The sequence below is a fragment of the Barbus barbus genome (assembly GCF_936440315.1).
Source record: "Barbus barbus genome assembly, chromosome: 49".
Classification (NCBI taxonomy): domain Eukaryota; kingdom Metazoa; phylum Chordata; class Actinopteri; order Cypriniformes; family Cyprinidae; genus Barbus; species Barbus barbus.
In genome coordinates, this window is record NC_136727.1 from 8784993 (window position 1) to 8802635 (window position 17643).

General features: G+C 37.5%; 1 protein-coding gene across 1 annotated transcript; it reads right to left on the reverse strand.

The window, feature by feature from the left end:
• Positions 1–6289: 6289 nt before the first annotated feature.
• LOC306867528 (transmembrane protein 121-like) lies at positions 6290–7276 on the reverse strand (the record flags this gene model as incomplete). Its single annotated transcript, XM_079413205.1, has 1 exon — positions 6290–7276. One exon carries the CDS (start codon positions 7274–7276, stop codon positions 6290–6292), a length of 987 nt encoding a protein of 328 aa, XP_079269331.1.
• Positions 7277–17643: the final 10367 nt, after the last annotated feature.

A 17643-nucleotide genomic window follows, 5' to 3' on the forward strand; every position in this document is an offset into this window, starting at 1 on the left:
TAGAAAATGGTAATAAAATATTAAACTGTGTCAGCACAAATACATCTTGATAATGTCAGATAACTTTGATAGAAAGGACACTGACAGCAGCTTGTAAATTAGGTTCAGTCACTTTAAGAAACAATGCATCCATTATAATGATACACATGCGATTTCTTTCTCCACTGTTTACTTTCACATAAGTTTTTTCGTGGATACTCTCCAAGACTGGTATTTTGACATAATTTTGTAGAAGAGGCAAATTCGGCGTTTAAGCGCTTTGAGACGCATCAGAACACCACGCGCGGGTGCTGAATTGGGCTCTTTCGCATCTTTTTCTCTTTGCATAAACTGCGATTTGTAATTTGTTCGTTTAGGTGCAGGAGGAGGCGAAGGAGAGCTTGTGTCAGTGTTGTTGTCCATGAGACGCGGCTCTCTGCGTATGTCAGTACTCAGTTCAGCTTTTCTGCGTCTTGTGTTTGAATGCTTTAAACCCTTTTGAATGATTAAATTGGCAAGGCTTAAAAACACGTGCAAATTATAAGCTTTCACCCCATTAGTGACGGCCCTGCAGGTTGCCTGTGTAACGTGTTCAAATTGGATTCAAATATATATATATTTTTTTTATTGTATATTGCGCTTTGTATAATTGTAAATAAAAGAAAATAAGATCTTGAGTTTTATTCAAATAACGTAAATCGTTTCATAACAAAGCGGCGATGCAAGATTGCAGTGGCAAGCAATTTGTCATACCACACTGAAAACGAAAAATGGGACGTGATGCGGCGCCAACCAATCACAGAACACCTCAGAAACTTCTCAGCCAATCAGGACACTTTTCTCTGCCCGCGCTCTGGCACTGGTAATGTAAAGCTGAAGAGCGTAAACAAAAACACATCCCTTGTATTTTCACGATTTCCGTCATGGTTCTCCAGACGGTAAGCTTTGTATAATTTTCATTATGTAACTGGGAGGATTGAAGGATATAATATTTGATACTTTCACAAACTCCTTATCCAAATATGATGATTAGTGTTATGGCAGGGCGGAGCAGCTGTCGTGACGCCGCAAGCGATTAAACAAGGTTAAAACAAGGACTTTAATTAAAATGAAATATGTTAGTTTGATGAAGTGCTTTAACCTTTTGTGTCTGGTTAATATACTATACGATAACTTTGTCGGCTTCATTAATTAATCGTTCCTTTGGGTTCTGAGCGATGCGAATTTACTTTGAAATATTGAAAATGTTTATTTCAGTTATGTATTATTCACCCACTTGAGTGCATTTATCTAACCACAGTATTCCTGAGGAAGTAAACAATCTCAGCTAAGAAAAGCTAATAAGAAACTTTAATAGAGGAAAATTGTTAGTTATTGATTTACCAGATTGTCATGGTAAATTAAGCAGAGTAACAGATTGGTGGCATCCTTGAGTAAACAAGCAGAGTGTCTGGATGATGCATTTTGTTTTGGTTTTGTGGGGCGGTCTGGGTACTGGGGTGGCACAGTGGCCAGCTGAATGCATTGTTAGACTAATTGAAGTAGAAACAAGAGGACTGAGACCCCCTGTAGGTTCAGTGGCAGGAACAAAACTACACAATTGTATAATTCAAGAATCCAAATGCGGTGTTGACAGATAATGATGTGTCCAATTAAATGCCACTGAAGCTGTTCCAGTATATGACTGCAGCCGCAATGTGTTGAAATGCCATGTTCTTCCAAATGCAGCTTAATTGCCACCCACTGGTTCTGTCAACAGGTGCCAACGGCTCTGAATCATAGTGGGGGAAGTGTGTTAAAGATTTTCTGTTTCCCATCGTGGATTATTAAGTGAATTCTCATCAGCCGTGCACACAGACAAGATTCAAACAAATGCTATCAATCGGGAATTAATCAAATTATTAAACGTGTTTCTGTATGACAAGTGGTATAAGGGGAGGGGCTAAAATATGAGGGCTTGGTGATGTCCTTGAAAATTAAAGCATTTTAATTTTGCTTTTTTATATCTACCTAGTTGGCTAGTATGCAATATTTATCATCAACAAAAATATTGTAATTTTTGTTTTAACGATATACGAGCTGACATGATCGAGTGTGTATGAGTATAAAAACAAACATGTCTTGAGAGTCCAAAAGCATTCACTACGTGATAAATCTTATTAGAATGCCGTTAAAATGTACCTCAAGTTACGAAAGCAAAAATATCCCTTTATGGGCTTTTGTTTTTATATTTGTAGGATATGATATAGTTAAGTAATATCACACAAGAGTGGCGTTTTTCTGAATATTTGTGTGTGTGTGTGTGTGTGTGTGTGTGTGTATGTTTATGTGGTTTATGAGGACACACATTTGTATAATGACATGGGTATGACAGAGGTATTACAATATGAAGGTGGTTTATGAGGACACTGCCTATGTCCCCGTAATTCAAAAGGCTTAAAAAACATACTAAATGGTGTTTTTTTGAAAATCTAAAATGCACAAAGTCTCCTGTGAGAGCTAAGTTTAGGTGTAGGGTTGGTGTAGGGCAATAGCACACACAGTTTGTTCAGTATAAAAACCATTACGCCTATGGAGAGTCCCCATAAACCACAAAAACCAACATGTGTGTGTGAGAGAGTGAATGTGATATACATTTTATAACAGTTAAAAAAACAAGAAGTTAATATTGAGTGAGTTACATTTTTTAAATAATGTCTGTTTTTTTCTGTTTTGCTAACGAAAATAGTTCCATACAAAAGCAGAGCAGAACATTTGCACGTCTCAGAGCAACACACAGCATTGTTTAATTCCTGAATGAATCTGTTTTTTAATGAGTCAGTTGTTTAATAATCCATTCATAAAGACAGCCATTTGCTTTGTTTCTAAATAAATCGGCTGTACTGATTTGAATGAGGGATTCAATTAATCACTCATTAAGGGACTTGCCACCTCCTGCTGGCTGTTTTAGTGGTATATTTATTTATCCATGACAGGCCTAAACCATCCAAGCTACCAGCATAAAAACACACTAATCAACATATCTTTTAATTATTGTTGTTGGAAAAAATCCACAAAAATATTGAGATTTGTCAATATCACACACTCCTACAAGCTATCTATCAACATTCCGATAACTTTTCTCATCCTGAAGTCCACTGTCTTGAGACTTCTTATATCCACACAGAATCACACTAATATGTGCATATCCAGAATACCCAAAGAGAATATTTCTTTTCTTTTTTTATGCTGTCCTCTATTTCTGATTTGACTTTCATGGCTCCCTCCGGATGCATTTATCAGCTGCGGGTTAGTAGTTAGCTGAGCAAGAGCACTGCCGGCAGCTGCCCCATGTCTTTACAGTCCATTTTTTCATTTTTACCCACATTAAGACTGACTGACACATAATCCCTTGGTGCAGCAATGGCCTCCATTTTCTTGGCAAATAGAAGCGAGTTTAATACCACCCTCTGTCCAAAATAACAACTCACACAATTTTGCTTCAGTAAATGGGCTATTATCGTCGTGGCGTGAGGGCTGTATTCTCAAGCAGCCCCACCAAGTCATTACTTAAAAGGTTTTTCAGTGGTCAGCTATCAATTGGTTATAAAAGTCTGCTATTTTTAACATTTAGATTTAGACCTAACTGGTGAAGTGTTTTTGTTGTCACTGCTTTAGCTTAGTGGTTCTCATAAGCTAAATCAACAGAATATCTAAAAATGAAAAAATATTTTATCCAGTGACTCATGATCAGCTTGAAAAGTCATGCAGCCTTCATATATTGTAGAGCAGTGGTTCCAAACCACGATCCTGGAGGCCCCCCAACACTGCATGTTTTCCATGTCTCCCTAATCAAACACACCTGATTCAAATCATCAGCTCATTAGTAGAGACTCCAAGACCTGAAATGGGTGTGTCAGAAAAAGGAGAGATGCAAAATGTGCGTTGTTGGGGGACCTCCAGGAACGTGGTTGGGAACCACTGTTGTAGTACACATTTGGGCCCTTGGAGTTAAATAATATGGATATAAATAATAAGCTTCAACTTTTAAGTGTAGTTAAAGATTTGACTTTTTTTAACAAATATTCATGTCAAAGAAACTTTCCTGACCCGGTGGTTCTCAAAGTGTACCTAGTTGTCAGATCTCGAAAATTTACTGATGATACACATAAGAACCAAAAGGTGAAAGTACTTCTTCTTTCAAAATAAAGGCATCATAAAAAACATAGAAAACTACTGTGGTACTTTTTCGATTTCAATCACTGCGTTTTAATAAAAAATGCAATTTAAAAATCTAATTCTATTATTATAGTTTATTTTACTCTGGCATACAATAAACAAGTAATTTAAGTTGGCAATGTGCAGTATGCCGAAAATAAAAACAGAATGTGTTGTGTGACGTTCAAAACAGATTTCATGACACAAAGCTATCATATGGCTTCAGAAGACTTGAAATATAACGCACAATTTGACCTACTTTTATGGTGCCTTTTTGTGATTTTTGCAGCTTGAAAGACCTAGTCCCATTCACTCAAGTGAACAAGGGGAAGTGAAAGAAAGCAGCTACATCAAATGTGTATTCATCAAGAGTGAGGATTTTTGTATTTAGATACAGAGTACCTTACAAATTAAATGGCAAATTAAATAAACACTCATAAATTACTGACTGAAAGAGACCGCGATTATGTTTGTGTTTCTATCTGGCACAGAAGCAGTTATGGTGTCACTGAAGCAATAAGAAGCTGTCAGGTGTATTTACTGAGATTTATTTATTTTTTCTAAGACATGTCTTTGTGCTATATTTGTCGACTGTGCTAATCTAACAGTAGCTATAGCAACATGCTAAAATTGTAGCTCTGGGTATACGTTGTCATGAAACGTTTCTTTTAACTCACCCAAGGCACACAATGTTTTAATAATTGTTATTGAAATACTGCGTATGGCTGAGTTAAAATTTTGGGATTTAAATATTAAGCCCTCAGAGATTTGGAGTGGGTTTACTACAGCTAATAATTTAAGAATAGAAGATGAAACTTTGCTAAATATGACAACTTTTTTTTCAAATGAGGCGCCTCCAATTCTAGATTTGTAGAAGAAAAAGACAGGCTGCCTTTTATCATCATGTTGAACTGACAAGATAAGAGTTCAGAGCCTTATGAACAGAATAATCTTACTGAATAACATGACTGGGATTTGCGCTCCACTTTAGGAATGTTTATGCTTTTAGCATAAAAGAACAAAGAATGATGGAGTTCTAAACAGGTCGCTGGGTGCATTGCTAGGTTGCATAGCATCAGTAAAAAAAGAGAAAAAACAATGTCAAATATCAACAAAAACATTGTTTTAATAACAAAATATCATTCATTTGGTTCTCATAAAACATCAAAACAAAGAATATATGAAGCATAATTCCATCAAATATAAATAATTCACTTTGTAATGAGATAACAGAAATGAATTATAGTATGAGATGTTCCAAAACACAACTTTTCACCATAGTTATTAAAGAACTGCAAAAATAAGATGATTTTACCTCAAAAAACATGATGCACCACATTTATAACACCCACCAGGAAAAACAAAAATAGATGATATATTCGCAGCTGTCTGTGATTGTACAATCATCGGGTCACTGAGAGTTCTTTCAAGTGTGATTTGCTTGGCATTCCTCTTGTTAATGAATTATTTTCATAAACTACTACATTCCAGAATTAAAGACTTTTTCTGGAAATGAATGGACCCCAGATCCACAGCTGCCTTGTTTCTTCATTTCACAAACAATTCATCTCATCAACGATTTTAATCACGCTTTTCACTTAAACTGGGTGCACACTATGAATTTTGCCACTTTTTTGTTGTCAGAAACTCATATAGTCTTTTTTCATCTTCAAGGCAAAATTTGTGATTAGCGCTGAAAGTGAGAATGGTATGTGGATTGCACTGCAAAAAATATTTTAATCAGTATTTTGTCTTATTAATTACATTTGACATTAACCCATCTACAAATATTGTCTATTTTAAAGCATAAATCTTACAAAATGTAGTTAGGTTTACATTTCAAACAAGAAAAGACAATTTACCAGTGTGGAAAGATTAATATTCTAAATATAACAATTCCTTTAAAAAGTCAATTTTGTCTTGTTTTAAGGATGTTTGGATATTTCTACGGGGCGGGGGGGGGGGGGGGGGGGGGGGGGGTCTGTGCAGTCAAAATGTCTGGCCTGGTCTGTGAAGAACATAATGGCATGTATCCAATCATACAATCTGATAAGCAGTTCATGTTGTGCGTCTTAGAATCCTCAGTGCAAAACTCTTCTCACTCCCCCTTTTGTCACGTTTCCTCAAGTTCGGGCTCTTCTGGAAGTGTGGTGAGATCTTGTATGACTACCTGCGGAGTTGGCATGGTGATGGTCATGGGCATTACGACTGGCACTGCCCCTCGAGAACTTTGTGGCACTGTGTCCCTCTGTAACTCCGGAGCGAGAGCAGGTGTTGGTGCCTCCTGCAGGTGTCTCCGGTACTGCACGAAGCTGCAGGTTTTCAGGACAATGGCAAGGACGTTCTTACCCATGAGTATTCCAGACACTCGGATGTCCCTATAAAACACCATATTTCCTCCCCGTATAAAAATCGTAATAAAGTTGATGGCGACCAAACTGAGAATGGGATACAACAACATCTTGTGCGGCACAATGTTCACACCTTGCATGCTAATTTCACTTAGCGACACACACGGCAGTATCAGAAGTAGTATGTAGCAGTAGAAAAATGTAAGGCCCTCCACCCATAGGGGGAGCCCTTTTCTCTGAGGCTCCCATAGGCTGGCCTGAATGTCCAAGATGTCGAGAAGATCCACCACAACCCAGAACAGCCGACTCCTCAACTCCTCCCTCTTCTTGAGCGGACGAACGTAGTCCATGTGGTCGATTGCTGCCAACGTAACGTAAAGTCCCGGCACAAACACGGAAAGCAGCACCGTCAAAGCCTTGCAGGTAAGAGCGTCCACTCTCTCGCCTTCTGCCTTGTAGTTCTGGTATACAAAGTATACTTTGATCTCCAGAACAAAGACGTAGAAGAACCAGAGGATCATGGCATAGCCACGTTTAGCAGTTCGTACTTCGGCGCCGACCCAGACCGCAATGTACCGCAGCACGATGAGGAAGCACACGTCCCCTACCATCACCATGATGCAGACGCCCACCTTCCGTGGACCTTGATTCTGCTCCACAAGGTAGGCGTCCAGCAGCGCCATGCTAGTCATGATAAGCACACACAAAAGGCAAACGTGTGGCTTGTTGGAAGGGGGCGGTGGGACCATGTTGATTATGAGAAACAAGATAAAAATGATGGGTGGCTGAATGTTCAATCAAAAAGAGTTTTGTAGACCTATATGAGTTGCCTTAACTGTTCATCCCAAAGGCACAGCAGTCCTGGAAACAGTAGTTAATCTAAATCTGCTTAATAACACAGCAACCTGTTCCTCAAACTGAGGCGTGATGGGAGGAAGAAATAATGAGGAAGCAAGAGAAAAAGATCAAGAATGAGCCACACTTGCAGTTTCTAAATTCAGCCAGAAGCAAACAAGCTAATGCACAGGATGTATTCAGTAGTACCTCACAGCAAACCTGTTTCCACTGTCAGTCATTAGTCCTCTCGCCTGAACTCACTCCCACAGTTCTCCAAGTGAACGTAGGCAACCCATGCATACTGATAACAGCCGCTTCGGTTTTCATCAATCGTTAATTGCATCGTTCACAGCCAGAGCCTTAAATATTTCAGTTCTCCCGGTCTGTAAGCACAACCACGGGCTCTTATTTTCCAAAGAAGAGTCTCACGGCTTCAAAAGCGAGAGGAGAAGGCGAAATAAGCCACATGCTCTCTGAAAGAGTGGGTCAGGAATGATCGGCTGTGATAAATTTCTCATTTTATGCCAGAAGTGAATTCGTTCCCAGCACTATTCCTCGGAGCGCCACACACGAGGCTACAGCTTACATGCTTCTCCTATGAGGTTCGTGATTCCAGATTGTGCTGAATACTAAGTCTGCATGTGGTTTACGTATGCATGTTTTTCTCAGAAAAATTGCAGCAGAAGATGTCTTTGAAGCCCCGAGGTCTCAAATCCGATCCGATCCGATCCTCAGATCTCTCCCTCCCACAAAAATCGATGTGGGTTTTGAAAAGTAAAGTATTTCAAAGTAAGTTTATCTATAAGAAAATGACCTCTTTTCTGAGGGATTAAAAGCACGGCACTCCTCCACAGTAACAGTCCTGCGCCTCCTGTGGATTAAAATCAGTTTATTCTCATCTCCTCCCCAGTATTGATGCCAATGAAGTCAATAAGTTTCCACTTGCCCTCACCTCCGAAATCTCTGCAGCAATAATCTCAATCTTTCCCCTTTCATCCTTTCAAACTCCAGAGCAACGTGTTGTGTGCAGCCTGTGGCTCCTCAACATAGTCTGGTTAGATTTCACCCTCCTCCTGCTGTTTTTCTCTTCTCTCCTCCCTCTCTCTGCTCCCCTTCACTTATGCGCAGTCAGGCATTGGGTGTCAAAGAGGGACGCTCAGGAACAGCTACAGATAAAGACCGCATGAAGCTTTCATTTGATCAGAGCTGCACTGTCACAACTAGACCAAGGGTCTACATACAATACCTCTCTTAGGGATTCCCTTTATCAGACCTTCAGAAGTTCTACTTCGAATGGTGAGCTGTGCAGTGGTCCAGGGGTCTTTGATCTGACATAGGAAATCTCAGAGAAACTGTGACTGAAACAATAAAGAGAGTGGGTAAAGGTTTTCACAATGCAGAAGCATCCACTGAGAGCATCAGAACAAAGATGGTTGGTCTAGATGGTAGCCCTCATTTGTGGAAAGTCTTGCAAGATTCAAGAATTTATTTTTAATTAAAAAAAAAGGTTAAAACAGTTAAAAAAAAAAGATTGTGAAGTGTAATTTTATTCCTGTGATGGGAAAGCTACATTTTCAGCATCATTACTCCAGTCTTCAGTACTGCATGAGCCTTCAGAAATCATTCTAATATGCTGATTTGCTGCTCAAGAAACATTTTATTTTTCTCAATGTTGAAAACAGATGTGCTAATTATTTTTTTTTTTTATTGTTTAGTTTTTTTTTGTTTGTTTTTTCAAAAGAACAGCATTAAACATTAATTCCAATTTGTTTTGTAGCATTACAAATGTCTTTACTGTCACATTTGATCAATTAAATGCGTCCTTTTGTCGGAAATACAGTATGAAGTATTGTTTAAAGTACTGAATTAAAATTAGTTGTAAAATATGAATTTAAATTAATTAAAATATTAATATTAAAATATTATTAATACAATGTTAACTTCAGCCAATGCTAAAGTTCAACTAAATAATTGTCTGTCTCCCAGTGAAATGGATTATACAATGTAGTTTATAAATAAATGTGGAATTATATACAGTATTGGTTCTTTAAAAGTCAACATGAATCCTCTGTAATGTGTATTTAAACTAACAAAATGTAGCCAAAAATGTGTCAGACAAAGATATAATGCTAGCTTTTCGGATTATGCCATTATTCAACTCTCATTATATGATTTTTGTGTGCTTACTCTAGAGGTTCTCCAAAGTGAAGAGGAAACCGTATGCATGCTATTATGGAAATGGAAAAATAGGTAAAAATGATTGTTTTATTCCAGGGCTGGGTGAAGCTTTCATTTATGGACTGAAAAGGAAGAACAAAGATTTCTGATAGAGATATAAGCATGCAATGAGAAAAAAATGAAAGTATAACAAGATTTCCTTAGGCTATAGCAAAAGATCTACCTGCACATTTAACTTCAACGACGCAAACCTGAACTGCTAAATTACAGGTGTTTTAGAGCAAATGTGGAACCAAACTAAGCTTTTTATGGCTATTACTCCATGTCTGGTAGCTTTGAGCCCATCTATATGCTAATGCAGTCCTATATGTTGACAAAATCAACTATATGCATTTAAAATTAACATTCTTACTCAAACCACATGCTGGGTTTGACTGATTATATCAGCGATTAGTCATAAACCTTCAAATCAAATCACCACAATGATCGACAATGAATTAAAAATGCACAGAGCCTTTATTGTTAATTATAAAGCGTATTACTTATAAATGTCCTCCCAACTTAGATTACCAGAGCGTTAGACAGTCATGAATATTTGACAAGAGTCCAGACCATTAGTTCCAACAATGAGAGGCAAATCTCTCGCCTTTGTTAATTGGATGTGTTTGATCACTTTCCCTGCCCCCTTCTGAAAAGCACCAGACATCAATCTAAATGTGCCACTGAGAGCTATTACAGTAGGCTGAATCGTCTGATAGATGGGAGTTTCTACCATCGATGTGTCAAAATGTGCATCCATCCACAAGCATCATGAGACAGAGACTCAGATGAGTGCATGGCCTTAAATGACCATTAATAAATGATTCAACAGAGTGAGACGAACTTAAGAAGAATATGTTCAGAGTGGCATACTAATGCACTGATAGGAATTTTAAACATCTGTATGTACCAATGCATGCAAAATTGAGCATGTGGCATGCAGTTATAATTTTGAAAATAGTTATTTTGTATTTTTAATCTAATTTTGTGTATATGTTGGGGTTGTGTTTTAAACTTTTAATTTTAGTAGTTTGTTAAAGCAATTTTGGCAGAGTTTTAATTTTGGTAGTTTATAAAGCAATTTTGGTAATGCTTTAATTTTGGTATTTTTAAAATTAAAGAAACATTTAAAATGTGGTTGCTGTTATGTATGGGTCATTTGTGAGAGTGTGTGCATTGCATTGTGGGATACAGTACCCAGTGCAGTGGGCATTGTGTAATGGTTTATATAGTATATTATTTGGTAATTTAATGCCTACCAAAAGTAGTATTCAATTATAGTATGCTTAACTTTTGGCTGTCTAAAAAGTGTACTGCACACTTTTGAAAATCTAGTAAGTCTTCCTGGTATTCTATGCTAAAATTTGCATAATGCACACACTCCATACTTAAAAAAATAATAATAATAATCATAAAAAAAAAAATATATATATAGTTCAAAAAGCGGTATGCCATTCCGAACATATCAAATGCACCAACTAGGGAATCAAATGGGCTGCGTCCAAACTTTTCATTCCGAAAGCACATTTGTCTCGTTTAATGAGCCACTTTAACACAAACTTGGCAAGAAGTGCAAAATTACCCTCTGCTTAACCTGAGCAATTACAAGTCCCAAACCTGCCACAGAATATACTGCACCCCATATCCTCAGCGTAACGAAACTAAACATACCCTTTATGTCTCTTAATTAAATCTGCTAGCTGTAACTGTAAGTGGCACTGAGCATGTTCTATGTAGTGTAGAGGGGGGCATAATTCCATTACTGCACCATACCGGGAGATGCAGATGCAAACTGGGAGCATCTGTAATTGTATTCGATCAGAGAAGCAATAAACTGTGAAAGCAATATAACAAGACCTCGGACCTAAGCAACATGCATTATACATGGGACCGGGATGCTCTAAGATGAAATACAGAAGTTTTCTGCCTTCTGCTGATGTGTTAATGTAAGCCGTGTAAATCTTTCAAGGAGTTTGCTTACAGCGAGCCGCTATTAAATAAATCTTGCACTTGAAGTCTTTAAACTCGGAATAAGATTTGGTACTGCAGTAGCACACACATACAATACCTGGATCATTCCTGCTGTGTAGTGCATTTTCATGTTTCTATAATGGATGAAATATTAAACGCACAAATTTTAAATACTGAAACCATGTTGATTAAGTGAACATGGAATGAATTTTAAATATCTTAAGTAGTTTCGTTGGAACTTCTAACATGAAAAATGGCAGTTTACAGTTTCCTTCAGGTTCCTATCCAATGTTAGTCTTTTGTAGAATATGTGACAAACCCTTCAGGAACTGGCATAATTTAGGAGAGAAAACAACTACACAAAATTATTTGATAAATTGTGTCATTTTTGTAGTTGTTGGTTTCATTTGAAGAAAATGAAATATAATATATGAAATAAAAAATAATACAATTATTCAGATTGTTGACACCTTTATGTAAGCCAAAGTTCAATAATAATTACATTTAAAAAATCAGGATGGAAATAGAGATCTAAAATTAGTTTTTTTTTATTATTATTGATCTTACATAAAAGTGTCAACAATTAGAATTTGAATTGATTTTCATACATGACACAATTTATCAAATGCATTGGTATAGTTGTTTTCCCTCCAAAATGATGTCACTTCCTGAGGGTTTTGGCAGGTATTACACCCCCCCCCCCCCCCCCCCCCCCCCAAATTCTTTAGGTGAACCAACCACAAATACAATGCAGAGAGCATGTGCAAAAAACAAAAACAACAAAAAAACATTTCTTAGTGATTTTCTCTTCAAAAAGTACAGAAATGATCCGTCTATTGATGAAAGGAATGATTGGGTCTGCAGAAAATGATCCCCCCCCACCCTTTGTGTGCACAGAGGAAGCACTTATTTTCTTGAATGTGTTTTCCTCTATCTGCGAGTAAGAGAGATCGGGCTCCAAGTGTTCATTTTTAGCAGTGGCCTACTTCTCTGTCACCATGAAGAATTGTCCCCGGGCATAAGACCTGTTCCTCGTACCTCTCTCCTTCCGTCTTCCCCCCTCTCTCTCTCCCGCTACCCTTTTTCTTCCTTCAAGTTTTCACCCAAATCCACAGAGCTATTCAGTAGAGGCTTGTTAACGGAATAGCTCATCCAGAAATCAGGAGTCTGTCATTATTTACTCACCCTCTAGACCTGTATGTTGATATTTTTCTGCAGAGCAAAGGTATTTTTAAAGAACTGATACATTAAAACTTTTGTTGACATGACAGTTGTCCAGAAATGCAACAAAATATCATAAAATATGTCAGACTTGTGCACAATATTTGAACACTTTGTCCAAGTATGCCTATTTAGGCGAAAAACATGTCAAAAGAGCAATATGTCCAAACTCATAATATTCCAAAAACAGAAGCCAGAAAGTACCCGGAAAACCGACTACTTCTGCTGGGATTCTGAAGTGCACATTTGATGGATAATTTACTGGATAATTCTGAGAAATGCACAAAGCGACTGAGGAAAAACTATATAATACTATATAGAACTTTTTTTTAACAGTCGTGAAGTTTCAAACAAAATAGAGTATTACTACACAGTATTCAATTAGGATATGATTTACTTTGGAACAATTTTCACTCAAAATTGCGAATATAAATATTTCAAATAATTACAAAGAAATGGCATGTAACAGAATAGAAAGACTGAAATAGTATTTTCTTGTAAAAATACTCTGTTATTCCGATATTAGAGATATTCTGTTTTATTTACAACTTTGAAAAATCTTTTTTTTACAATGTGTACTGAAGGCTAACTGAAAACTAGCTTTAGTAATATGTGATATGTTTAAAAGACATGAATTAGCGATTTTTCTGTCATTTCTAATCAGACACCGAACAGAGTACCAATAAGAAAGTTAAAGTGCAAAAGACAGATACTTACACAAGTTAGGGAAAATACATTATGTACACGTGCGATGGAGTATCATAACCCTTTATGAACACATTTCTGCATTATTTAACGTAACTTTATTGTGTGTATGTGGTGTGTATGTTTGTGTGAGCTGAGTGGGAGTTCGAGGTCTCTAGTTTTTGCCTGGGTAACTGTAGACGGAGATTGCAGACTATGTCGCCCTCAGGCAAATCGACTTTCATTTCAAATGGTTCAGCCACAGTGGCAGCTTACTGTACAGTACCTCTCTCTCCAATAATAACTCGTCAACACATTCTGTTGGATTTATGGCTAGCTACTGCAAGATAGCATATTGGTTCATCTCATAAATTCCCAGCATGTTTATGGAGACATTGTAGGTCCATACATGAATAGGTCCATTTGCTGATGAGCATCAAAAAGAATGTCGGAATATCTGATTATTTATTTTTTTACTGTTAATCTATGTGCATACATCTTTGGGCATATTTTCCACGACTTACTTTTTCCCCCATATGAATAATTTCACTATTGCAGCATTTTTAAAACATCACATCAAGCATTCAAGTCATGTTTACATTCGTAAATAATCTACACAGAACAGAAGCCAAATCCCAAAGCGTAGCTATAAATGGGATTCAAGGAATTGAATAGACCTAGTTAAAAAAGGAAACTAATGACAGTTGAGTATGTTAGCGTAGAAAAAAACAGATATGCACCACCCCTTACGAAATTTAATCAAGGTTTTACTACAAATAAAACCAAAAAAAAATGGTAACCACAAATTAACCATTTGTTCCAACCTGATCTCATGACGAAAGCAAAGGACTCCCTGTGGGAACTTTTTCACAAAACACAATAAGTAGGCTGCCTACATATCAACAGAAATGAACACTAGAGGTGGTAAAACAGGGAGCACTTGTAATCGTATTCAAACACGATTATGATTACAGCTCCATACGTTTTCGCTTTCTGATTGTAGTAGCTTGCTTGCAGCTCAGCTGGCATGGAATTGGACTTAGAATGCGGAATTCATGGGTACGAATCCTGTCAAAAACATGACTCACGATGAAAAATGAATCGATTCCTTTTAGTGACTCATAAACATAGGCTGTAGTGCAACCAGCATAGTCCAACTCACGAACAAATTAATCTAATGACTTGTTATTTGTGATTCAAAGACATGCAGCCCAACCAGTCTGACTCACGAACAAATGACTCTAATGAGCTGGTTCTTTTAAAGGGCATATTGCAGGTTAGAGACTCCAGTGAGTCGATGTATAGAAAAATACTGTAGGAACTAGATTTTCTTTAAAATATACTTTAAAATATGCTATTATGGCTTCTGGAGTCGTTTTTGTGAGAGAATTTTACTTCCGTATCTGAAACGCGCCAAAACCGGAAGTGGCGCATCAAAAGGGAGAGTGGTCCATTTAAACCACAGGAAAACAATGGATCGCAATGATAGTTCGGACGCAGAGGAAATTTTAAATAGATAAAACCACAGATTAAATGATGACCCTGCTATGCAGCCAAGAGAGCAGTCCAGGCCAGGATTAGACAGAACAACGGTCAGAGAAGACAAATTGAGTTGATGTGAGGAGAACAGGGCAGGTGTTTGGTGAGAGATCAGTGTTAGCTAACAGATATACACACGTTAGCTAATAGCAATGCTAGTATTGATACTACCAGTACTAGAAACTAATAAGCGTTGATCAGGCGTGTCACACTCGTTAATATCCGACACTAACGTTACTGATATTTAACAATCTTTCAATCTGGGTATCACACTAATGTGTTGTTAAAGTGTGTTAAATGGTGAAGGCTGTGCTAGATATACACCAACAGCCTCATCATGTTCATCCTCTGACTGGAGGGATCTGGAAAGAGGAGCAGGTGTAGTGGACATGACAGTGATGTGTTCTCCTGGAGCCTGTGGTGACTTGCAGTATTCCTCTCTCAGACTGATGCATGCTGGGAGAAGCAAACACAAGTTTAGATCACATTCACTGCTGACCATGCTTTTCCACTTGGCCTCCATCACATCTGTTAAGTTACACACCACCGCGGTGTTTGAAGCAGATGCATTAGTGAAGTCTAATCTCTTCAGCTGCACTAACGCACCGAGGCCCGGAAGATACCGTGCTATTTCTTGTTAGGAAACCTGTGGACTCGATGTCCTGACAGGCTGGAGTTTGTGCAACCTCCACAAACACAATAGTTTACCATGACAATGATAAATTGAAATAAAAATAACTACCGAAAACACACTGACTCGCGCGCGCTCAAAGCAGAGTGCGGCACACGACTCCCTTATGTGACGTAATATGACGCGATGTTGAAAAAAAGTGTTTTTTGAGAACCGTCCAGGAATGCCTCACTTTTTTATCTAAATTTGTGCCCTCGCGTCTTGTAAAACATTTTCAAATCCTGCATTAACGGTTCATGTGGTATTTTCATACAAGGTTATATATTAATTTGAAAAAAAAATGTAACCTGCAATATGCACTTTAAGTGAATCAAAAACTTACAGCACAGCTAGTGCTGTTGGTCTCACGAAGAAATAATCTAATGAACGGGTTTTAGTGAATCAAACACATGTAGCACAACCAATTTGGTTGACATGTAGCACAACCACAGTCAATTGCCCAAACAAATTACTCTATTGAATCAGTTCTTTTAGTGAATCAAACACATACAGCGCAAATGAAGTCTGTTTGCCGAACAAATGACTCTAATGAGCTGGTTCTTTTTAGTGAATCAAAAATATACAGCACAACCAGGCAAGCAAAAAAATAATGTAATGAATGTTTTTAGTGAATCAAACGCAAGTAGCGCAACCAACGTAGTCCGTTTCACAAATGAGATGAATTACTGTACTCATACTGACTGGTTGTGCATTTGACAACATACAGTATAGTTACTGTAAGTATAAAGATATTTGTTAACTGTTGTTTAATGTTAAAGCAAATTATTGGATTATTGATCATTCAGTGCACAATGCTGCCCACATTGCCTGCTAATTTGCTAATATGGCCATGTTAAAATGTGCAGTTTATGCATTTCTAAAGAATACAGAGTAAAACAGGTATTAAAAGTAATTAAACTTTTAAAAAAGCACTTCAAGATTCCTGCGCTTTGTTCAATTTGAACACAAAAAAATGCATCCAGTGTAAATGACACATCAAATTTTTATCACAAGCATATACAACCACAGCACAATGTAAGCATAAATAGCATCCGAGTCTAGGATTATTGCTTTGCAATTAAATGTAAAGCAATCACGTGGATGTTGAGAACCATCACATCACAGGCAGTTTATTTTTAACGAGCCTACTTGATTAATCGCAGTAGATTCTAGAAGTCTCTAGGAAGGCTGCCTCTGACCCACAAAAATAATTCCTGCCCCCCTCTTTTCCCAAGTTTTATGGTACTCGCATTAAAAAGTCATGAGAAGACTTGCTAAAAATGCATTCGGCCGCATCAAATTAGCCCAATTAATGCTGGAAGTTCAGGAGCATGCATGTGTTCCAGCATGCACCACTGCATTCTGTATTGCTCGTGTTCTCTCTTCCTCTAGACCCTGATCGTAGCCCACCACCGTAACCACCGCTGGAATTCAGCAGCAGTTGAAAAGACATGCAGTGGCACCTAAAAGTGTTTGGACACATAACTATAGTTAAAAATGCATGAATGTCTTTTCATTGCATAATTCAATATCAAAACAAGTGGCACTTATTTTAAAGCCAGCGATAACATTTCACATAAATACGTTTGTTAGGTTTTAAAAGGTAAAACAGTAGATACTATTGTGAAAAAGAACTACAATTTAGCATAATTTTAAAAAGAGTAATTAGGTACTTTAAAAGAAAATACTTTAGTGTGAACTGAACATGTTTTCAGGCTTTTTATCGCATGTTAATTGCAAGTGTTAATTTAGCATTACATCCCTTTCTCACCAGGGGATCCTTTGAAAGTTAATGGGTGCCATCAGAATGAGAGTCCAAACAGCTGATAAAAACATCACAATAATCCATAAGTAATCCACAAGACTCCAGTCCAGCAATTAACATCTTGCGAATGCATAATATTGATTTCTCCAGTGAAAAGTCATCTTGTCTGAATTAGGAGAGAAATACGCATAGATCTGTTCTGTGTGATATAT